Consider the following 23,111-nt stretch of genomic DNA (forward strand, 5'->3'; position numbering starts at 1 on the left):
AAGGTCCCTCACCAAAGGCTCTTAAGTAAGCTAAGTCGTCGTGGGATAAGAGGGAAGGCCCTTTCATGGGTTGATAACTGGGTAAAAGGCAGGAAACAAAGGATGAGAATAAATGGACAGGTTTTCAGACCAGATGGGGTAGCTAGGGGGGTTCCCCAAGTGTCTGTACTGGGACCCATCCTGTTCAACATATTCATAAATGATCTGGAGAACGGGGTAAACAGCGAGGTGGCAGCATTTGCAGATGATAGAAACCTGCTCAAGATAGTTCACTCCAGATCAGACTGTGAAAAGCTTTAAAACAGTCTCGCAAAACTAAGTAACAAAAACTAAGTCTCACAAAACGAGGCAACGAAAAGGCAGATGAATTGTAATGATGATAAATGCAAAAATGAAAAACATAATCCCAACAATACATGTAAAACGATGGGAACTAATTTAGCTCTAACGACTCACGCAAACAGAATATTTGGAAGCATTAAGAAAGGGATAGAGGATTTCCCCTATTGAAATCCATGGTACGCCCCCATCTTGAATACAGTGTGCAGATGTAGTTGCCTCATCTCATAAAAGATATCTTGGCATTGGAAAATGTTAAAAAAAAAAGGCAACAAAAATTATTAGGGGCATGGAACAATTGCCATACGAAGAGAGATTTAAAACACTGGGACATTTCAGGTTAGAAAAGAAGAGACTAAGGGGGGATATGACAGAGGTCTATAAAATCATGACAGGTGTGGAGAAAGTGAATAAGGAAAAGTTCTTTACTAGTTCCCATAACATAAGAACTTGGGGTCACCAAATGAAATGAATAGGTAGCAGGTTTAAAACAAACAAGAGGAAGTTTTTCTTCATGCAGCTCACAGTCAACCTGGGGAACTCCTTGCCAGAGGATGTTGTGCAGATCAGAACTTTAACAGAGTTCAAAAAAATAACTAGATACATTCATGGAGGACAGATCAGTCAGGATGGGCAGTGTGGGTAGTGTCTCTAGCCTCTGTTTGTCAGAGGCTGGGAATGGACAACAGGAGAGGGATCACTTGATGATTCCCTATTTTGTTCACTCATTCTGAGACACCTGGCATTGGTCACTGTTGGCAGAAAAGACAATGGGCTAGATGAACCTTTGTTCTGACCCAGCATGGTCCTGACCAGGGAGCGAGCCACTGGAGGGCAGGATGAGGCTGCAGTTACAGGGAGCAGCCACTAGAGGGAAAGAGGAGGCTGCAGTGACAGGGACCAGCCACTAGGGCAGTGTGTCTCAACCTTTTTTTCTTCTAAAGTACCCCTTTAAAAATATAAGTACCCCCAGTACCTACAGTTTTCAGACACACAATTTTTTTCTACCATTGCAACACATTTGTTTAAACAACTTAATCGTAGCCAGGTGGGCGATGACTTTTTTGGGTGTAAAAAGTACAAAAATAATAAAGCGCTGTGAAACTTAAAACAAAAATTCAGTTTTCTGCAAATTTCAGTTGTGCTGGCGTACCCCTCCCCAGGCTTCTCTCAAGTACCCCTAAGGGTACTCGTACCACTAGTGGAGAAACACTGCAGGAGGAGGCTTCAGTGTCAGGGAGCAGCCACTAGAGGGCAGGAGGAAGCTACAGTTTCAGGGAGCAGACACTAGAGGTTAGGAGGAGGCTGCAGTGTCAGGGAGCAGCCACTAGAGGGCATGAGGATCTGCAGTTACAGGGAGCCACCACTAGAGCAGCTGTAGCCAACCCGCAGCTTGCCGGCCAAATGCTGCCCACCAGGGGGCAGCTCACAAAACCACCCCTGAGGCTTGTGAAGCATCCCCTGTACCCCTGAAAATGAACCCTGCCTCTCGACTCACTGTGCTTATCGGGGCAGGGAAGCGGTCTGGCAAGGGCATTAAAAATGGGGTCTTCAAGAGGGCGTCAGCTGGCAGGAGCCTGATGTGGCCAAAAAGTCTTTACATGCGCATCTAAAGGGGCAGGCTTTTTTTTTTTTTGCTCAACCAAATGCATCTGGGGGGCTCCTTTCTTCCTTTTGCTCCACAACTTTGCCCCCCGTCTCTTTGCCCTATATTCACAACTATTTTGGCTCCTTTCCTGTAACCGGTTGGCCAGCCCTCCACTATAGGGCAGGAGGTGGCTGCAGTGATAGGGAACATCCACTAGAAGGCAGAAGGTGGCTGCAGTGACAGGGAGCAGCCACTAGAGGGCAGGAGGAGGCTGCATTGATAGGGAGCAGCCACTAGAGGGCAGGAGGGGCTGCAGTGACAGGGAGCAGCCACTAGAGGGCAGGAGGAGGCTGCATTGATAGGGAGCAGCCACTAGAGGGCAGGCGGTGGCTGCAGTGACAGGGAGCAGCCACTAGAGGGCAGGAGGAGGCTGCATTGATAGGGAGCAGCCACTAGAGGACATGAGGCTCTGTAGTGACAGGGAGCAGCCACTAGAGGGCAGGAGGAGGCTGCATTGATAGGGAGCAGCCACTAGAGGGCAGGAGGAGGCTGCATTGATAGGGAGCAGCCACTAGAGGGCAGGAGGCTCTGCAGTGACAGGGAGCAGCCACTAGAGGGCAGGAGGAGGCTGCATTGATAGGGAGCAGCCACTAGAGGGCATGAGGCTCTGTAGTGACAGGGAGCAGCCACTAGAGGGCAGGAGGAGGCTGCATTGATAGGGAGCAGCCACTAGAGGGCAGGAGGAGGCTGCAGTGATAGGGAGCAGCCACTAGAGGGCAGGAGGAGGCTGCATTGATAGGGAGCAGCCACTAGAGGGCAGGAGGAGGCTGCAGTGATAGGGAGCAGCCACTAGAGGGCATGAGGCTCTGCAGTGACAGGGAGCAGCCCCGCTCATCTCCCCACCACCTCTCCAGCACATCCCGCCCCCTGGCAGCCCCACCGGTCAGAGCCTCCTTCTCCTTTTCTCCTGCCCACTGGGATCAGCTCTGTGTCAGTGGGAGACACTGGAGGGGGAAGCGTGAGTGTGACAGGCTCCGTGGAGAGGGTGGGAAGTGGCAGGATCCTAGGGGGGTAGCGTCTAGGGCAGGGCTGGTTGTGGAACAGTGAGCACCCTCCGGCCGAGGGGAAAGTTGGCACCTGTAGCTCCAGCCCTGGATTTTTTTTAAATAAAAAAGAAAATGGCCCTCCCCACCTGGCGGCGCGATGCAGTCCTGGTACACTGAGGACAGTCCGCCCCGGTTGACAGTTGCACCAGGAGCCCCACCAGGAGGATGGAGGGGGTGGGGAGCCACGGGGGGAAGGTGCGGTGGCGGTCATCTCCCTCGGCCCTGGGAGGCGGCGAAGGCTGCTGCCCAGGAGCTGGAGCAGCCGTGGATTTGCTACTTATGCAAGGAGCCGCATATTAACTTCTGAAGAGCCGCCTTTGGCCATCCTTGCACTAGAGGGCAGGGGGCGGCTGCAGGTACAGGAAGGAGCCACTAGAGGGCAGCAGGTGGCTGCAGTGATAGGGAGCAGCCACTAGAGGGCAGAAAGTGGCTGCAGGTACAGGGAGGAGCCACTAGAGGGCAGGAGGCGCCTGCAGGGACCAGGAGCAGCCACTAGAGGGCAGGAGGCGGCAGGGAGTGGACGCGGGGGGGGGGGGGGGGGGGTTCACCTGGTCCTGCGTTATCAGCCAATCCCAGCAGAGCTCGGGATAGAGGCCTCCTAGGTCGGGGTGTCCCAGTGGGACCCACACATCCTGCAGGGGCTATGGGGTGGGGATGGGAACTGGAAGTGGGGGACGGGAGTGAAGACACCTGGGTTCTAGTCCCAGCTTCCAGACTCTCCCCACAGCCGCAGTTCTAACCAGGTGTCCTGCCTCCCAGCCCCCGGCTCTAACCACTAGCCCCCACTCCTCTCCCAGAGCCAGGGATGGAACCCAGGTGTCCTGGCTCCCCCCTTCCCGCTGCTGTATCCCTTAGTCTCTACTCCCCCCCACAGAGAACCCAGGTGCCTAGACTTTTGGTGCACGTCCCCCCAGTGGAGACCCAGCGCCCGGGGAGGCCGAGGGGCTGGACCCCAAGGGGGTGGAGCAGCAGGTGGCGTGTTGGGGCTGGGGGACAGACGGGGCCAGGGGCCGACAGCACGTGGGCCCAGGGGGACCGTGTACAGGGCGGGTCCTGGAGACTGCAGGAGAGAGACCAGCACGAGGAACCCAGGCGTCCGGGACACCCCTGCCAACACCCCTGGAAGCAGTGCCCGGCCCCACACCCTGGCAGGTGGTGAGCGAGTCCCCCCCACGTGCCAGGCCGTGGGGCCGGGGCGGACCTGCCACCCCACGATCTGGCCTGAGGGGTCGGGGGAGTGACGGGGGGGGGGCTGTCTCCACTTGTGGCCCTGGGCCCACGCTGGCGGGGCACTCCCTGGTTGCTGTGTGGGCTGGGGGTGACCCCTGCTGGCCTGCGTCTGCACTGCCCGGCGGGGGTGGCCCCGAGAGCCTCATGTCCCGGAGACCAGGGCGCTGAGCAAAGGAAGGGGTGTTGTGGAGGGGGCAGGCGGCTGTGGGGCAGGGTGGGGGACGCAGACTAACCAGTGTAGGGAGGCTCAGGGGCCTGCGACCCCTTCCCCCAGGGGAGCCGTCCTAAGCCCCCATCCGTCCCATGCGGGGCCGCAGTGACCCCTCGCTCTTCCACTGGCTGGCGGAGTCACATCCGGCTGGGGGCGGGGGTGCAGGGTCGGGAGAACCCCGACGCGCCGTCACGGGGGGCACCTGCTGCTGGGAGACCAGACACCGGGGTGAGGGGCAGCCGGCATGACGGGAAGGGAGAGGTGGGAAAAGATGGGGGAGGGGTCAGATACTCCCCTGGGACAGGCAGGCTCCGTGTGACACCTGCAATGGGGGGCAGGTCCCCCGGTTCCATCGACTCGGAGCCGGCAGCTCCTCTGGCATAGCCAGGAGGTGGGAGACCGGGGTAGATGGGCCCCTTGCTCCCTGCCAGCCAAGCCTCCCCCAGTGCCCCGCACTCCCACCCCCCAGCCCCTGCCAGCCCAGCCCTGCCGGTGCCCCCCACTCGCACCCCCCAGCCCCTGCCAGTCCAGCCCCCCCAGTGCCCCGCACTCCCGCCCCCCAGCCCCTGCCAGCCCAGCCCTGCCGGTGCCCCCCACTCCCACCCCCCAGCCCCTGCCAGCCCAGCCCCCCCAGTACCCCGCACTCCCGCCCCCCAGCCCCTGCCAGCCCAGCCCTGCCGGTGCCCCCCACTCCCACCCCCCAGCCCCTGCCAGCCCAGCCCCCCCAGTACCCCCCACTCCCGCCCCACAGCCCCTATCAGCCCAGCTCCCCCCAGCCCCTGCCAGCCCAGCTCCCCCCAGCCCTGCCAGTGCCCCTCAGACCCGCCCCACAGCCCCTGCCAGCCCAGCCCTGCCCCCAGCCCTGCCGGTGCCCCCCACTCCCGCCCCCCAGCCCCTGCCAGCCCAGCTCCCCCCAGCCCTGCCAGTGCCCCTCAAACCCGCCCCACAGCCCCTGCCAGCCCAGCCCTGCCGGTGCCCCCCACTCCCACCCCCCAGCCCCTGCCAGCCCAGCTCCCCCCAGCCCTGCCAGTGCCCCTCAGACCCGCCCCACAGCCCCTGCCAGCCCAGCCCTGCCGGTGCCCCTCAGACCCGCCCCCCAGCCCCTGCCAGCCCAGCCCCCCCAGTGCCCGCCACTCCCACCCCACAGCCCCTGCCAGCCCAGCCCTGCCGGTGCCCCCCACTCCCACCCCCCAGCCCCTGCCAGCCCAGCTCCCCCCAGCCCTGCCAGTGCCCCTCAGACCCGCCCCCCAGCCCCTGCCAGCCCAGCCCTGCCGGTGCCCCTCAGACCTGCCCCCCAGCCCCTGCCAGTCCAGCCCTGCCGGTGCCCCTCAGACCCGCCCCCCAGCCCCTGCCAGCCCAGCTCCCCCCAGCCCTGCCGGTGCCCCTCACTCCCGCCCCACAGCCCCTGCCAGCCCAGCTCCCCCCAGCCCTGCCGGTGCCCCTCAGACCCGCCCCACGGCCCCTGCCAGCTCAGCCCTGCCGGTGCCCCCCACTCCCGCCCCCCACCCCCTGCCAGCCCAGCTCCCCCCAGCCCTGCCGTTGCCCCTCACTCCCACCCCACAGCCCCTGCCAGCTCAGCCCTGCCGGTGCCCCCCACTCCCGCCCCCCAGCCCCTGCCAGCCCAGCCCTGCCGGTGCCCCCCACTCCCGCCCCCCAGCCCCTGCCAGCCCAGCCCTGCCGGTGCCCCCCACTCCCGCCCCCCAGCCCCTGCCAGCCCAGCCCTGCTGGTGCCCCTCACTCCCGCCCCACAGCCCCTGCCAGCCCAGCCTCCCCCAGTGTCCCTCACTCCCACCCCCCAGCCCCTGCCAGCCCAGCCCTGCCAGTGCCCCACACTCCCGCCCCACAGCCCCTGCCAGCCCAGCCCTGCCGGTGCCCCCCACTCCCGCCGTGCAGCCCCCTGGGGCACGTAGGGACACAGGCCGGGTCGTGGCTGAGGCTCGGCAGAGATGTTGGCTGAGGATCTGCGTCTCAGAACCCGTGTGCAGTGAGCTCATCCCTCAAAGCCTGACTTTGGCTGCAGGGCCGGGGCGGGAGCCAGATACAACTGCAGGGAGCCAGGGAGCTACAGCTGTCTAGACATGTCTGGGGTCAGAGCGGGGCGGGCGGGGGGCCAGGACTCCAGGGCTCTCTCCTGGCTTCGCGAGGGGAGTGGAGTCTAGTGGGTAGAGCAGGCGGGTGGGGGCCAGGACTCCAGGGCTCTCTCCTGGCTTCGGAGGGGAGTGGAGTCTAGTGGGTAGAGCAGGCGGGCTGGGAGCCAGGACTCCAGGGCTCTCTCCTGGCTTCGGAGGGGAGTGGAGTCTAGTGGGTAGAGCAGGCGGGCTGGGAGCCAGGACTCCAGGGCTCTCTCCTGGCTTCGGAGGGGAGTGGAGTCTAGTGGGTAGAGCAGGCGGGCTGGGAGCCAGGACTCCAGGGCTCTCTCCTGGCTTCGGAGGGGAGTGGAGTCTAGTGGGTAGAGCAGGCGGGCTGGGAGCCAGGACTCCAGGGCTCTCTCCTGGCTTCGGAGGGGAGTGGAGTCTAGTGGGTAGAGCAGGCGGGCTGGGGGCCAGGACTCCAGGGCTCTCTCCTGGCTTCGGAGGGGAGTGGAGTCTAGTGGGTAGAGCAGGCGGGCTGGGAGCCAGGACTCCAGGGCTCTCTCCTGGCTTCGGAGGGGAGTGGAGTCTAGTGGGTAGAGCAGGCGGGCTGGGGGCCAGGACTCCAGGGCTCTCTCCTGGCTTCGGAGGGGAGTGGAGTCTAGTGGGTAGAGCAGGCGGGCTGGGAGCCAGGACTCCAGGGCTCTCTCCTGGCTTCGGAGGGGAGTGGAGTCTAGTGGGTAGAGCAGGCGGGCTGGGGGCCAGGACTCCAGGGCTCTCTCCTGGCTTCGGAGGGGAGTGGAGTCTAGTGGGTAGAGCAGGCGGGCTGGGGGCCGGGACTCCAGGGCTCTTGCATGGCTGTTTCGGATCAAGGCTGTGTCCGGTTAGGCCCGCCGATGGGGCACAGGTCTGGTACGTTTGGGGGATCAGCTGGGGCTGCAGGGCTCTAGAAGTGGGGGCACCAAACAAGGAGGAAGGGATCTGAGGAGTTAGCTCTGAGCTGCGCCCCCAACATGCCGCTGGGGGTAGGGGAGGCAGTGACACTGTGCAATGCATTGTGGGAGGCTAGCGACGGTCCCCTAGATGCTGGGTGGGTTGCAATGCATTGTGGGAGGCTAGCGACGGTCCCCTAGACACTGGGTGGGTTGCAATGCATTGTGGGAGGCTAGCGACGGTCCCCTAGACGCTGGGTGGGTTGCAATGCATTGTGGGAGGCTAGCGACGGTCCCCTAGACGCTGGGTGGGTTGCAATGCATTGTGGGAGGCTAGTGACGGTCCCCTAGACGCTGGGTGGGTTGCAATGCATTGTGGGAGGCTAGCGACGGTCCCCTAGACGCTGGGTGGGTTACAATGCATTGTGGGAGGCTAGTGACGGTCCCCTAGATGGTGGGTGGGTTGCAATGCATTGTGGGAGGCTAGTGACGGTCCCCTAGATGCTGGGTGGGTTGCAATGCATTGTGGGAGGCGGCCCTGTTCAGGTTGAGATGCAGCAAAGTTTGCTGGGTGATGTGTGCTGAAGACTCATAGCTAATGGCCAAGTGCATTGTGGGAGGCTAGCGATGCTACCCTGGGAACGGGGCCTTGTAGCTAGGGTTGCTGGGTAATTTGCAATGCATTGTGGGACCAAGTTGAAGCCAATTCCCTCAGGGATGCAGATAGAAGGACAGTCTTGCAGCAAAGCATTGTGGGATACCAGTGAAGCCCCTCTCTACGGAGCCATGCAGCAAGGGCTGCTGGGTAATTTGCAGTGCTCTGTGGGACCCCAGGGAGCCGCCCCACCCGTGCATTGTGGGACACCGGCGATGCCTCTCCAGACGGCTCAGTTTGCAGTGCATTGTGGGACAAAGTCTGTCCGGCGGGGTCCAGGCTCGTGAGCAGCCTCCATGAGGCTGGGCAGGGAGCCAGGTGTGTGGGATGGCTAAGACCCAGCACTCTGGGGGGCAGCCCCCAGACTCCCCCCAATGCACGGCCTCTGGGTGCCAGCTGAGCTGAGGTCCGCTGTCGCTCCGCTATCTGTCGGGGGCGGGGAGCAAAGACGGGGCAGACTGGGGGTTGTGACCCCCCCATCCTGTAAAGAGCCAGAGAGCAGCCTCAGGGAAGGGAGTTTTATTAGGGGACAGAGAGTGGGGCACAAGGGGGCAGGGGCCAGCCCCTCGGATGGGCGCCCCTCACTCCCGCCCCCCCGGGATTCGAACTCGCGGCCCCCAGTCCGACATGCTCAGATGCGCCGGATTTTCATCTCGCTCTTGCGCAGCGAGTAGTAGAAGCCCTTCCACTGGGCCCAGTTGAGGCCGTTGGCGTAGGAGAGGTGGGCCCCGCCCAGGTAGAAGCCGTTCAGGTTGGAGAAGTGGCAGCTTTTGAACCACCAGGCCCCGGAGGAGAGCGCCGCGCAGTTCTGCACGTACAGGTCCTGGTCCCGGTCGAAGGTGGAGAACTTCTGCCCCGTGTGGTAGGACAAGGAGTCGCCTGGATCGGAGGGGGGCGGGTTAGAAGGGGGGGCTCCGTCCCACCGGGGGAGCGGGCCCCGCCCTGGGAAGGGGACGGGCGGGATGGGCCCGGGTAGGGCGTCTCCTCCCCTTGCTTTCCTCCCAGCATTTTTGGTGAGAGGGACACTGAGGAAGGGCCGGGGAGATGCGTGGGGGAGGGGGCTGGGGCCAGGGCCTCTGCGTTCTCTCCCCGGCTCTGGGAGGGGAGTAGGGGCTAGTGGTTAGAACGGGGGAGGGGCCTGGGGCCAGGGCCTCTGCGTTCTCTCCCCGGCTCTGGGAGGGGAGTAGGGGCTAGTGGTTAGAGCGGGGGAGGGGCCTGGGGCCAGGGCCTCTGCGTTCTCTCCCCGGCTCTGGGAGGGGAGTAGGGGCTAGTGGTTAGTGTGGGGGAGGGGCCTGGGGCCAGGGCCTCTGTGTTCTCTCCCCGGCTCTGGCAGGGGAGCAGGGGCTAGTGGTTAGAGCGGGGGAGGGGCCTGGGGCCAGGGCCTCTGCGTTCTCTCCCCGGCTCTGGCAGGGGAGTAGGGGCTAGTGGTTAGAGCGGGGTAGGTGAGATTCAGGGTATGGCTTGCAGGAGGGGCCCGGGACCCGGCCGCCTGGGCTCTCTCACCGGCCCCGCCGTCGGTGAAGGCCCCCACGTGTAGGGTGTAGCCGTCCTCCTCGGCGCTGATGGCGTGCGGCGACAGGGAGAAGTCGGTGTACTTGGCCCAGGCCGTGTTGTTCTCAAAGTCCTCCAGGTCCACCCGCAGCTCGTACTTGCGCTTCAGGGTCAGCAGGTGGATGTTCTGCAGCCCTGCGGGCGGGGCGCGCGAGTGAGGCTCCCCCGGGGACAGGGTACTCGGGGGGGGGGGGGAGCGCGTTTCCACTGGGGCACCGGGCAGGAACCGGGAAGCCAGGGACGGGAGAAAGGGGAAAGAATGGGGAGGGGGAGGCGATGGCGGTGGGGGTGGGCGGATGGCCGGGGGTGTGCACCGGTGGGTGGATGGCAGCATGTGGGACGGGCTGGACTCACGGGGTTCACGGAGCTGGAGGGGGGAGGGTTAGGTGGGTGGGGCAGAGGAGGGGTGAGGTTTGGGGCCAGTGAAGGGGCGGGTTAGATGGGGTGGGGCCGGTGGTGGGGCCGGTCAGACAAGGCAGGGCCGGAGGGGTGGACGAGGTAGGGGGTGGGGCCAGTGGTGGGGCGGGTCGGACAAGGCAGGGCCGGAGGGGTGGACGAGGAGGGGGGTAGGGCCAGTGGTGGGGCCGGTCAGACAAGGCAGGGCCGGAGGGGTGGACGAGGTAGGGGGTGGGGCCGGCGGTGGGGCGGGTCGGACAAGGCAGGGCCGGAGGGGTGGACGAGGAGGGGGGTGGGGCCGGTGGTGGGGCCGGTCAGACAAGGCAGGGCCGGAGGGGTGGACGAGGTAGGGGGTGGGGCCGGCGGTGGGGTGGGTCGGACAAGGCAGGGCCGGAGGGATGGACGAGGAGGGGGGTGGGGCCGGCGGTGGGGCGGGTCGGACAAGGCAGGGCCGGAGGGGTGGACGAGGAGGGGGGTGGGGCCGGTGGTGGGGCAGGTCAGACAAGGCAGGGCCGGAGGGTGTGAACGAGGAGGGGGGTGGGGCCGGCGGTGGGGCGGGTCGGACAAGGCAGGGCCGGAGGGGTGAACGAGGAGGGGGGTGGGGCCGGCGGTGGGGCGGGTCGGACAAGGCAGGGCCGGAGGGGTGGACGAGGAGGGGGGTGGGGCCGGTGGTGGGGCAGGTCAGACAAGGCAGGGCCGGAGGGGTGAACGAGGAGGGGGGTGGGGCCGGCGGTGGGGCGGGTCAGACAAGGCAGGGCCGGAGGGGTGGACGAGGTGGGGGTGGGGCCGGCGGTTGGGGCGGGTCGGACAAGGCAGGGCCGGAGGGGTGGACGAGGTGGGGGTGGGGCCGGCGGTGGGGCGGGTCGGACAAGGCAGGGCCGGAGGGGTGGACGAGGGGGGGGTGGGGCCGGCGGTGGGGCGGGTCAGACAAGGCAGGGCCGGAGGGGTGGACGAGGGGGGGGTGGGGCCGGCGGTGGGGTGGGTCAGACAAGGCAGGGCCGGAGGGCTGGACGAGGAGGGGGGTGGGGCCGGCGGTGGGGCGGGTCGGACAAGGCAGGGCCGGAGGGGCGGACGGGGGGGGGGTGGAGCCGGCGGTGGGGCGGGTCGGACAAGGCAGGGCCGGAGGGGCGGACGAGGAGGGGGGTGGGGCCGGCGGTGGGGCGGGTCGGACAAGGCAGGGCCGGAGGGGCGGACGGGGGGGGGTGGAGCCGGCGGTGGGGCGGGTCGGACAAGGCAGGGCCGGAGGGGCGCACGGGGGGGGGGGTGGGGCCGGCGGTGGGGCGGGTCGGACAAGGCAGGGCCGGAGGGGCGGACGGGGGGGGGTGGAGCCGGCGGTGGGGCGGGTCGGACAAGGCAGGGCCGGAGGGGCGCACGGGGGGGGGTGGAGCCGGCGGTGGGGCGGGTCGGACAAGGCAGGGCCGGAGGGGCGCACGGGGGGGGGGTGGGGCCGGCGGTGGGGCGGGTCGGACAAGGCAGGGCCGGAGGGGCGGACGGGGGGGGGGGTGGAGCCGGCGGTGGGGCGGGTCGGACAAGGCAGGGCCGGAGGGGCGCACGGGGGGGGGTGGGGGCCGGCGGTGGGGCGGGTCGGACAAGGCAGGGCCGGAGGGGCGGACGGGGGGGGGTGGGAGCCGGCGGTGGGGCGGGTCGGACAAGGCAGGGCCGGAGGGGTGCACGGGGGGGGGTGGAGCCGGCGGTGGGGCGGGTCGGACAAGGCAGGGCCGGAGGGGCGCACGGGGGGGGTGGGGCCGGCGGTGGGGCGGGTCGGACAAGGCAGGGCCGGAGGGGCGGACGGGGGGGGGGGGTGGAGCCGGCGGTGGGGCGGGTCGGACAAGGCAGGGCTGGAGGGGTGGACGAGGAGGGGGGTGGGGCCGGCGGTGGGGCGGGTCGGACAAGGCAGGGCCGGAGGGGCGGACGGGGGGGGGGGGGTGGAGCCGGCGGTGGGGCAGGTCAGACAAGGCAGGGCCGGAGGGTGTGAACGAGGAGGGGGGTGGGGCCGGCGGTGGGGCGGGTCGGACAAGGCAGGGCCGGAGGGGCGGACGGGGGGGGGGTGGAGCCGGCGGTGGGGCGGGTCGGACAAGGCAGGGCCGGAGGGGCGGACGGGGGGGGTGGGGGCCGGCGGTGGGGCGGGTCGGACAAGGCAGGGCCGGAGGGGCGGACGGGGGGGGTGGAGCCGGCGGTGGGGCGGGTCGGACAAGGCAGGGCCGGAGGGGTGGACGAGGAGGGGGGTGGGGCCGGCGGTGGGGCGGGTCGGACAAGGCAGGGCCGGAGGGGCGGACGGGGGGGGGGTGGAGCCGGCGGTGGGGCGGGTCGGACAAGGCAGGGCCGGAGGGGCGGACGGGGGGGGGGTGGAGCCGGCGGTGGGGCGGGTCGGACAAGGCAGGGCCGGAGGGGCGGACGGGGGGGGGGTGGAGCCGGCGGTGGGGCGGGTCGGACAAAGCAGGCCCGGAGGGGTGGACGAGGAGGGGGGTGGGGCCGGCGGTGGGGTGGGTCGGACAAGGCAGGGCCGGAGGGGCGGACGGGGGGGGGTGGAGCCGGCGGTGGGGCGGGTCGGACAAGGCAGGCCCGGAGGGGTGGACGAGGAGGGGGGTGGGGCCGGCGGTGGGGTGGGTCGGACAAGGCAGGGCCGGAGGGGCGGACGGGGGGGGTGGAGCCGGCGGTGGGGCGGGTCGGACAAGGCAGGGCCGGAGGGGTGGACGAGGAGGGGGGTGGGGCCGGCGGTGGGGCGGGTCGGACAAGGCAGGGCCGGAGGGGCAGACGGGGGGGGGTGGAGCCGGCGGTGGGGCGGGTCGGACAAGGCAGGGCCGGAGGGGCGGACGGGGGGGGGTGGAGCCGGCGGTGGGGCGGGTCGGACAAGGCAGGGCCGGAGGGGCGGACGGGGGGGGGGTGGAGCCGGCGGTGGGGCGGGTCGGACAAGGCAGGCCCGGAGGGGTGGACGAGGAGGGGGGTGGGGCCGGCGGTGGGGTGGGTCGGACAAGGCCAGGGCCGGAGGGGCGGACGGGGGGGGGTGGAGCCGGCGGTGGGGCGGGTCGGACAAGGCAGGCCCGGAGGGGTGGACGAGGAGGGGGGTGGGGCCGGCGGTGGGGTGGGGTCGGACAAGGCAGGGCCGGAGGGGCGGACGGGGGGGGGGGGTGGAGCCGGCGGTGGGGCGGGTCGGACAAGGCAGGGCCGGAGGGGCGGACGGGGGGGGTGGGGCCGGCGGTGGGGCGGGTCGGACAAGGCAGGGCCGGAGGGGCGGACGAGGAGGGGGGTGGGGCCGGCGGTGGGGCGGGTCAGACAAGGCAGGGCCGGAGGGGCGGACGGGGGGGGGGGTGGAGCCGGCGGTGGGGCGGGTCGGACAAGGCAGGGCTGGAGGGGTGGACGAGGAGGGGGGTGGGGCCGGCGGTGGGGCGGGTCGGACAAGGCAGGGGCCGGAGGGGCGGACGGGGGGGGGGGGGGTGGAGCCGGCGGTGGGGCGGGTCGGACAAGGCAGGGCTGGAGGGGTGGACGAGGAGGGGGGTGGGGCCGGCGGTGGGGCGGGTCGGACAAGGCAGGGCCGGAGGGGCGGACGGGGGGGGGGGGTGGAGCCGGCGGTGGGGCGGGTCGGACAAGGCAGGGCCGGAGGGGCGGACGGGGGGGGGGAGGCCGGCGGTGGGGCGGGTCGGACAAGGCAGGGCCGGAGGGGCGCACGGGGGGGGGGTGGGGCCGGCGGTGGGGTGGGTCGGACAAGGCAGGGCCGGAGGGGCGGACGGGGGTGGGGCCGGCGGTGGGGCGGGTCGGACAAGGCAGGGCCGGAGGGGTGGACGAGGAGGGGGGTGGGGCCGGCGGTGGGGCGGGTCGGACAAGGCAGGGCCGGAGGGGCGGACGGGGGGGGGGGGGCCGGCGGTGGGGCGGGTCGGACAAGGCAGGGCCGGAGGGGCGGACGGGGGGGGGTGGGGCCGGCGGTGGGGCGGGTCGGACAAGGCAGGGCCAGAGGGGTGGACGAGGGGGGGGTGGGGCCGGCGGTGGGGCGGGTCGGACAAGGCAGGGCCGGAGGGGTGGACGAGGAGGGGGGTGGGGCCGGCGGTGGGGTGGGTCGGACAAGGCAGGGCTGGAGGGGGGGACGGGGGGGAGCGACCCACGGTAGGGCACTCTGGTCAGACGAACGGGCGCAGGGGAGGCTGGTGGGAGGCCCGGTCCCATCACCTACCCAGCCAGTACTCCCCGTCGGCCCTGCCGAACCCGAACCGATAGTCGTTCCAGCCCCGGAAGAAGCTGACGGAGCCGTTGAAGCGCTTCTGGAAGACCTGGAGAGAGAGCGGGGTCAGACGCCCGGGGGAGGGGCTCCGGCAGGACGTCCCTTTCTGGGCTGCGAGGGCAGTGGGGGCTAGTGGTTAGAGCGGGGAGCAGGTGGGATCCGGGACTCCTGGGTTCTCTCCTGGCTGCGAGGGCTGTGGGGGCTAGTGGTTAGAGTGGGGAGCAGGTGGGATCCGGGACTCCTGGGGTCTCTCCTGGCTGCGAGGGCAGTGGGGGCTAGTGGTTAGAGCGGGGAGCAGGTGGGATCCAGGACTCCTGGGCTCTCTCCTGGCTGCGAGGGCAGTGGGGGCTAGTGGTTAGAGTGGGGAGCAGGTGGGATCCGGGACTCCTGGGGTCTCTCCTGGCTGCGAGGGCAGTGGGGGCTAGTGGTTAGAGTGGGGAGCAGGTGGGATCAGGGACTCCTGGGGTCTCTCCTGGCTGCGAGGGCAGTGGGGGCTAGTGGTTAGAGCGGGGAGCAGGTGGGATCCAGGACTCCTGGGCTCTCTCCTGGCTGCGAGGGCAGTGGGGGCTAGTGGTTAGAGCGGGGAGCGGGTGGGATCCGGGACTCCTGGGGTCTCTCCTGGCCCCGGGAGGGGCATGGGGGCTGGTGGAGAGAGAGGTGGAAGGGCGCCTGAGGGGTTGACGCACCGTCCATTTCCCGTCGTCCGTGGTCATGTCGCAGTAGACCGGCACGGGGGTGTTGGGGCCCGCGGGGTAGATGAGATAGACCCCGTCCGTCTCCGAGCCCTGGTCGTAGATGTCATCGCAGTCCAGGGGGAGGGGCTCGTCCGCACACAACTTTTGCTCGGCTGCCCGGCGGAGAGAGCGTCGTCAGACCCGGCGCGGCCCCGTCCTCCTCCTGGCCCATTGAGCCCTGCCCCGCTGCTAGCCCTGCTAGCAGGATCCACACGGCTTCGGATGGGACTTACCTTGCGTAAGGATGGCTTGGCCATTGGCCGTGGGCGCTGGAGCCAGCAGGAGGACCAGCAGCGGGAAATGGACCAGCAACTGGAGAGAGACAGACCCCGAGTGGGGAGCTTCAGAGTAACAATGGGGGACCCTGGAATTGGCCCGGCTCTGAACGTCCCTCCCCTGTAGAGATTTAACGTCTAGTCCCACAAAGGTTTTGGGCTGGGGACTGATGGCGTTTTGGGGCTCCCCAAACCAGTAAGACCCTTGGTCTTTTCCCCTCTGGTTGGCCCCCCCGAAGGAATGAACCCTTCACCCCGGTCTCCCGGGGGGCACAGTCGCTCTACGCCGGGTGTATCTCAGGCTCCATCACGTGTCCCCCCATGGCCGGAACCCGGCAACAGAGGTCCAAGCCACCGGCCGGTGCAGAACGTGAAAGGCTTCTGTGAAAGACCCGCCGGACCCCCACCGCCATGACGGGCTCGCTTCTTCTGGGGGGTCTCGTCGCCCTCTGAGGTGGCTGGACCCTGATTGCCCCAGGACCACCTTGGCTTCATTCACATGCTCCAAATGTCCACTCCCCAACGGTTAATTCCCCCCCCCACCACCACGCCCGCAGCCACCCATGCCTTGTGTCCCGGCGGAGTTTGTTCCAGCTTTGACTGCCAGCCATCGGGCTGGGGAGCAGGCTGGACAGACACCTGTCAGGATGGTCTAGACGGTGCTTTTGTCTCGTTACTGGATTTTAAGGGGAGCAGCCATATCACTGCTGCGCCTGGAGGGGGGGGGTTGCTCCAAAGTCTGTACAAAGGGGTCATGTGAGGTGTCCAATGGAAGCTCGTGTCCTACTGATCCTGTGTGTGTGATTCATGTGCGTGTGTGATGTCTGTGTGGGGTTAGAAAACATGGACTCTGTGTTGACGCTGGGAGATTCTCCGTCTGAGGCAGAGCAAGGGCTAGGAATCATCAGTCAGTGACTGTGCTAATTAGCGAGGCTCCAGGGACGAGGCTCTCGGAGAGGCCAGTACCCACCTGAGGAATGTGCCTGGGACCAGCAAACCAGCCAGTATCATGGGGATACTGGGATCGGTCACTGGGCCATGTGACCCGCTCCAGCTTGGAAGAGACCAGGGATGGATATAAAATGCCACAAGGCGACTCCATCTTGTCTTCAGTTCTGCTTCTGATCCCAGATGCAGCCTTGCGAGGCACAGTGAGCCGGGAAGCACCGTGGACCCATCCTGGCATAGGATGTGCACCAGAGACTTTTAAGCCAGCTCTGCTGAGAGCCTGCATCGAGAACTGGATGATTCGGTGCATGTCATGTATGGGTATGTCTACACTGCCCCCCTAGTTTGAACTGGCTAATGTAGGCATTCGAAGTTGCAAATGAAGCCCGGGATTTAAATATCCCAGGCTTCATTTGCATCTTGCCAGGCGCCGCCATTTTTAAATCCCCGTTAGTGTGGACTCCGTGCCTGCGGCTACACGCGGCTACTCGCGGCACGGAGTAGGTAGTTCGAATTAGGCTTTCGAATTCACGAGGAGTAACGGTAGAAAGCCTAGTTCGAACTGGGCTGGTAGTGTAGACATCCCCTATTCTCCTTCACAACCTCACTCTCAGGCTTTTCTTTCTTTTCGTAATAACCCCTTCGATGGTAGATGCTCAAGGACTGGCCCGGCGTGACCTCGTGGGTTAGATCCAGAGTGTACATTGACTGGGATTTGTGGCTGGTTCTTTGGGACTGGAAAGACCCGTTGGGGGTGGGTGAGATTGGGTCCCATAACCCCTCCCCTGTGTGTTAGGCCTGGGGCTGACTGTGGCACAGGGAGAGCTGGGCTGTCAGGGGTTTTGCTCGGAGTGCTGGTTTGTGACCTGTTTGGGAAGGCCACTGGTCAGAGGCTCTAAGGAGCCCTGAGTCGGAGCAATTTGCCCGGAGCGGATGCCTCGAGGTCCCTCCCAGTTCTAGTGCTCTAGGGTTCTATGATCTTTCTTTGCAACACTGAGGAGCCCGAACCGAAACACTAGACGATTCATCCGGCATTGCTCAGGTCCTTCTCTCAGGTCAGTTCTGTTTGTCTTCATTTTAATCATAGATGTGGGGCAGGGTTGTGGGGTGGGGGGTGGTTCATATGCAGGCTGCGCCAGGGAGAGAGGACAACCCCAGCCCTCCCTCACTGCAGCGGCTTGGGGCTTGGGGAGAAGCACTTCTCCATGGCTGCTGCAGCTGCAGCGGGCACAGCAGGGGAGGGGGGCATGTCCCCTTGCTGGGGCAGGTCCAGGTTCATCTGCCCCATGCACCCCCCCAGCCAGAATGAGGAATGCAGCAAACGGGGCACTTTCCCTTCGCTCCTTGCGGGTGGGCGGCTCAGGACTGAGTCTCTCTTTTCTGTCAGGTTTTGTGAGAAGCAATTCCGTTCCAGACACAGCCCCTTGTCCTGGCGCAACCAAACCCTGCCCTTGCTTTGAGCTGTGGTGAGAGGACGCTGCCTACCGAATTGGGTGGTCCTAGCGTTTACCATTTAGGAGAAATTCTTGAACAAACAGATGGCTGGCCAGACAGACTCGCTCGCTCGCATGAACAAACAAACTCTCTCAAATATATAGTAGACTTGTTCCCATTTGGCCATTTATGGACTGGGATTAAGTCATCCCTGGATCTTCTCGTAAGTTAAATCAATCGACTTCCTGGAGCCTTTCACCACTAAGAATGGTTTCTAATCTGTGCTTCATTTTCATGGCTCTTCCCTATTCCCTTTCTAATTTATCAACATCCTTCTCGGACCGCAGACACCAGATCTGGACAGAGGATTCCAGTAGCGGTCGCACCAGGGTTGAAGATACAGGTCAAATAACTAAGGCTGTCAATGAATTGCGGTTCGTTCCCATGATTAACTCAAAAACGGAATTGCAATTCCAGAAATGAACCATGACTAATTGCTTTTTAACCGCACTGTTAAACACCGGAATGCCAAGTGAAATGCATTCGATATTTTTGGATGGGTTTCTGCCTTTTGAATTATATTGATTTCAGTGACAACACAGACTATAAAGTTCACAGTATGCACTTGACATGATTAATTTGTATTACAAATATTTGTACTGTAAAAAAGACAAAAGTGATAGTATTTTTCATCCTGCCTCATACAGGCACTGGAGTGCAATCTGTTTATTGGGAAAGGGTAAGGTGGGTTTTTTTGGTAAAAAAAAAGTAAAACTTTAGAGCCGACAAGTCCACTTAGTCCTACTTTTTGTTCAGCCAATGGCTCAGACAAATTTGTTTATATTTACGGGAGATAATGCTGCCCACTTCTTATTTCCCATGTCACCGGAAAGTGAGAGCAAATGTTCTCATGGCACTTTGCCTGGTATTTACATGACAGCTTTGCTAAACATACATGTGTCCCTTCATGCTTCTACAGAGGACATGCGTCCAGGCTGAGGATGCTCGTTAAAAAAATGTGTTAATTAAGTTTGTGACTGACCTTGTTGGGGGAGAACTGCATATCTCCTGCTCTGTTTTACCCACACTCTACCACATATTTCATGTTATTGCCGTCTCGGATGACGACTTGGCACATGTTGTTCATTCTAAGAACACTGTCACGGCAGATTTGACAAAACGCAAAGCAAGCTCCAGAGTGAGATTTCTAAAGATGGCTCCAGCACTTGTCCCGAGGTTTAAGAGCCTTCCAAAATCTGAGAGGGACGAAGCATGGAATGAGCTTTCCGAAGTCTTAAAAGAGCAACCCTCCGAAAGTACAGAACCCAAAGCACCGGAAACGGAAATCAATCATCTGCTAGTGGCATTTGATTCAGATGATGAGAAGGAACGTAGGTCAGTCCACGCTGCTTTGGATCATTATGCAGCAGAGCCCATAAGCAGCATGGCCACACGACTCTTTAGCACACCTGGCATGTAAATATTTTGTGATGCCAGCTACGACAATGCCATGCAAACATCTGTTCTCGCTTTCAAGGACCACTGTGAACACGAAGCAGGCAGCATTACCTCCCTCAAATGTAAACACACTTGTTTGCTTGAGCCATTGGCTGAGCAAGCAGTAGGACTGAGTGGACTTGTAGGGCACACTTTTATTTTTAAAGGCAATTCTTTTCGGCACATAATTTGAAGTTCAACTTTCATGAGGCAGAGACTGCATGACCGTGCACATAGGAAGTGACCGGAAAAACACCATTTACTTTTTGATCTGTCCAGTGCAAATATTGGTCAGCACAAAGAAATGCAAAGGGAGAACCATTCTCTTTGGATTTTGGGCTGCAATTGATGTCTACATATTTGAAAACATAGAACCTCCGAATATGTAAATAACTGGCATTGTTCTTCTTAAAAGTGGGGGGACCATGGTTCCCCACCCCCACCACTCCTCTTCCCCCTGAAGGCCCTGGCCTCCCGCCAAGCCAGGGCTGGGTGGAACATACAGGGCTCCTCCACCTTCCAGCCCATATCCCTGATCCTCATGCTTCCCTGCCCCGTCTGTTGCTCTCTGCAGCTGTGTGGGTTCTCCTGGCTGTCCTTGCCAGTGCCTGGTGAGTAGCAGGGCCGTGAGGCAGCTGCAAACTCTCTCAGTGAAGATGTTGTGTTCTCTTCCAAGTCACAGACACTAGTGTGAAATGGTGTAGGGCCAAAAACCGCCAGTGGTGGGACCCCGCTAGAAATGCACCTGCTCCGTGGAGATCCCCTGGGACAGTTAGAGACCTACCCGCTGGCCAGGATCTAACCCACAGAAAGTGGGGTATGGTCATTTGATACCAGGCTGGTTTTTCAGCCAATATACCTTGTGGTAGGAAGTCAAATGTCCGACAGTCTCTGTCTATTACCAGCCTCACGCTGCCAAACGCTTCGGAAAGAGATCAAGTCTGGCGGGGTCGATCCCCCACAAGCAGAGTGCTGGCCAGAGGGGGGATTGAGCCTGTGACCTTGGGGACTAAAGCCACCTGCGTCTACTGCAGGAGGTACACACCGAGAAGCTGCTGGCTACGGCTGTACAGCAAATGTCAGTCTCCCTTGGCGGCGGTCCCAGGGCATGTGGGCCACACGCTCGTGTTGATTGGAGCGAATGGGATTGATGAGCAAGAGAGCGAGGTGGGGAAGGGGGGGGGCTAGACAGAGGGGTAGGTTGAGGGGTGGGGGAGAGAAGGGAGCTAGCTACGCAGATCAAGAGCAGGGGATAGGCAGAGAAGGAGACTAAAGGGATAAGTTGTCAGGCAGAGAGAGGCTTGCAGGGCAGAGGTAGGCAGGGGGGTTATGGGATAGGGAGACGGAGGGGGATGGGTAGGCAGGGGGGTTATGGGATGGGTAGGCAGGGGGTTATGGGATAGGCAGACACAGAGGGGATGGGTAGGCAGGGGGCTATGGGATAGGCAGACACAGAGGGGATGGGTAGGCAGGGGGGTTATGGGATGGATAGGCAGGGGGCTATGGGATAGGCAGACACAGAGGGGGATGGGTAGGCAGGGGGCTATGGGATAGGCAGACACAGAGGGGATGGGTAGGCAGGGGGCTATGGGATAGGCAGACACAGAGGGGATGGGTAGGCAGGGGGCTATGGGATAGGCAGACAGAGGGGATGGGTAGGCAGGGGGGTTATGGGATGGGTAGGCAGGGGGGTTATGGGATAGGCAGACACAGAGGGGATGGGTAGGCAGGGGGGTTATGGGATGGGTAGGCAGGGGGGGATGGGTAGGCAGGGGGCTATGGGATAGGCAGACACAGAGGGGATGGGTAGGCAGGGGGGTTATGGGATGGGTAGGCAGGGGGGGATGGGTAGGCAGGGGGCTATGGGATAGGCAGACAGAGGGGATGGGTAGGCAGGGGGGTTATGGGATGGGTAGGCAGGGGGGTTATGGGATAGGCAGACAGAAGGGATGGGTAGGCAGGGGGGTTATGGGATGGGTAGGCAGGGGGCTATGGGATAGGCAGACAGAGGGGATGGGTAGGCAGGGGGGTTATGGGATGGGTAGGCAGGGGGGCTATGGGATAGGCAGACAGAGGGGGATGGGTAGGCAGGGGGCTATGGGATAGGCAGACACAGAGGGGATGGGTAGGCAGGGGGCTATGGGATAGGCAGACAGAGGGGATGGGTAGGCAGGGGGCTATGGGATAGGCAGACACAGAGGGGATGGGTAGGCAGGGGGGTTATGGGATAGGCAGACAGAGGGGATGGGTAGGCAGGGGGCTATGGGATAGGCAGACACAGAGGGGATGGGTAGGCAGGGGGGTTATGGGATAGGCAGACACAGAGGGAATGGGTAGGCAGGGGGCTATGGGATAGGCAGACACAGAGGGGATGGGTAGGCAGGGGGCTATGGGATAGGCAGACAGAGGGGATGGGTAGGCAGGGGGGTTATGGGATAGGCAGACACAGAGGGAATGGGTAGGCAGGGGGCTATGGGATAGGCAGACACAGAGGGGATGGGTAGGCAGGGGGCTATGGGATAGGCAGACAGAGGGGATGGGTAGGCAGGGGGCTATGGGATAGGCAGACACAGAGGGGATGGGTAGGCAGGGGGCTATGGGATAGGCAGACAGAGGGGATGGCTAGGCAGGGGGGTTGCGGGCAGACAGAGGGGGTTGGCGAGGTCAGGGGGGGCTGGGGTCCCTGGCGAGCCCTGCAGGGGGAGGGCCGGCCAGACACACCTGGCCTTGGCCTGCCCTGCCGCAGCGCGAGCTGAGCCAGCCCCCTTTGCTGGGGCAGAGCCCGGCGCAGCCCCACCCGCTGCGGGGCCCGGCTCCGTCTCCCGGCCTGCTCCCTCCACCCCCACGCCCCTTCATGGCACCGTGTTACCTTCATGGCGCCGTGTGCCGCCCGTCCCAGCCCGCAGCCCCTGCCTCGTCTGGCCGGAGCGCCCAGGGTCCCGGCGAGCTCTGCTCTCGGCCGCCCGCGTTTCCTGCTCCCCGCCCCCCAGCCCCCCCAAAGCCCGGGGATCGGCTTACAGGCTGGAAATCTCTGCACCGGGGCTGGGTGGAAACACCACATCTGGCAGGAAATGAAAGCGGGGGGAGGGGAGCGCAGCCATGGCCCTGGCTGAGGACATCCACGCCCTCCGGGCAGCTTGGCCTGGACACATTGTTCACCGTTCGCAGGCTCACGTGTGAGCGGGCAGGGGCCAGCCGGGTAGGGGGGTGGAGACAGAGGCCTTTTGGGGACTGCAGGGGTCAGTGGGGAGCCAGGACTTCTGGGAGGGAAGTGGGGAATAGTGGTTAGAGCGGGGGGGCGGCTGGGAGCCAGGACTCCTGGATTCTCTCCCCAGGTCTGGGAGGGAAGTGGTCTCTAGTGGTTAGAGCAGGGGGCCCAGGAGCCAGGATTCCTGGCTTCTACCCTGCAGGCCCGAGAGGGTTAAACTCTTTCTCTGGCTTTAATAGAGCATTTAGCTCCAGCGTGGGAACAGGCAGCGCACGTTCACCCAGGGTGGGAAGGAAGCCAGCGTGGTCCTGCCTGTATCAGCTCCCCCTCCAGCCCCTCTGGTCTTGTGGTGGGGGGTGAGCCTGGCGGTGGCTCACATCCAGATGTGAACAGCTGCATGCCTTCCTTTCCCAGCCTCCGCGCCCCGCCCCCCCAGGATCTGCAGTGGAAAACTGGCCTGGATCCAGGGGACCGTGAATTTCCTCCTCTGGGAAGGGAACATCTCGCCAGTGCAAGGACGAGGCCGTTAGCTCACCCTGGGGACACCCCATCTGAGCCCCCCATCCTTCCAGGGTAGGCCCGGCCCGGCCGCCGGCTTCCTGACGGAGCTGCCCCTGCGTGGCGGGCCCCGTCTCGGCTCGCGGTGCCTCGCAGCTACTGTGCATCTTGGACCCGTTGCCGGGGCGAGCCCCCCACCCCACGTCGGCGGAGGGGGCGCGAGGAGT

At 64.3% G+C, this 23,111-nt stretch overlaps 1 protein-coding gene across 1 annotated transcript; it reads right to left on the reverse strand.

Moving 5' to 3' along the window:
* Positions 1-8,633: 8,633 nt before the first annotated feature.
* MFAP4 (microfibril associated protein 4) lies at positions 8,634-22,206 on the reverse strand. Its single transcript, XM_075928750.1, has 6 exons — positions 22,048-22,206; positions 15,258-15,336; positions 14,977-15,137; positions 14,243-14,339; positions 9,634-9,816; positions 8,634-9,009 (listed from the first exon to the last, which is right to left on the reverse strand). The coding sequence occupies exons 1-6, from the start codon at positions 22,051-22,053 to the stop codon at positions 8,762-8,764; spliced, it is 774 nt and encodes a 257-aa protein (XP_075784865.1). The 5' UTR covers positions 22,054-22,206; the 3' UTR covers positions 8,634-8,761.
* Between the last annotated feature and the right edge of the window lie 905 nt (positions 22,207-23,111).

This window comes from Pelodiscus sinensis, chromosome 4, assembly GCF_049634645.1.
Source record: "Pelodiscus sinensis isolate JC-2024 chromosome 4, ASM4963464v1, whole genome shotgun sequence".
NCBI classification, from domain to species: Eukaryota; Metazoa; Chordata; order Testudines; family Trionychidae; genus Pelodiscus; species Pelodiscus sinensis.

Bases quoted from the DNA above. Each gene is read 5' to 3' on its own strand.
- MFAP4 (XM_075928750.1), bottom strand. The intron at 15,138-15,257 runs GTAAGTCCCATC...TCCGCCGGGCAG, and splicing joins CCAAGCCATCCTTACGCAAG to CCGAGCAAAAGTTGTGTGCG. The intron at 9,817-14,242 runs GTAGGTGATGGG...CCCCGCCCGCAG, and splicing joins CGACGGGGAGTACTGGCTGG to GGCTGCAGAACATCCACCTG.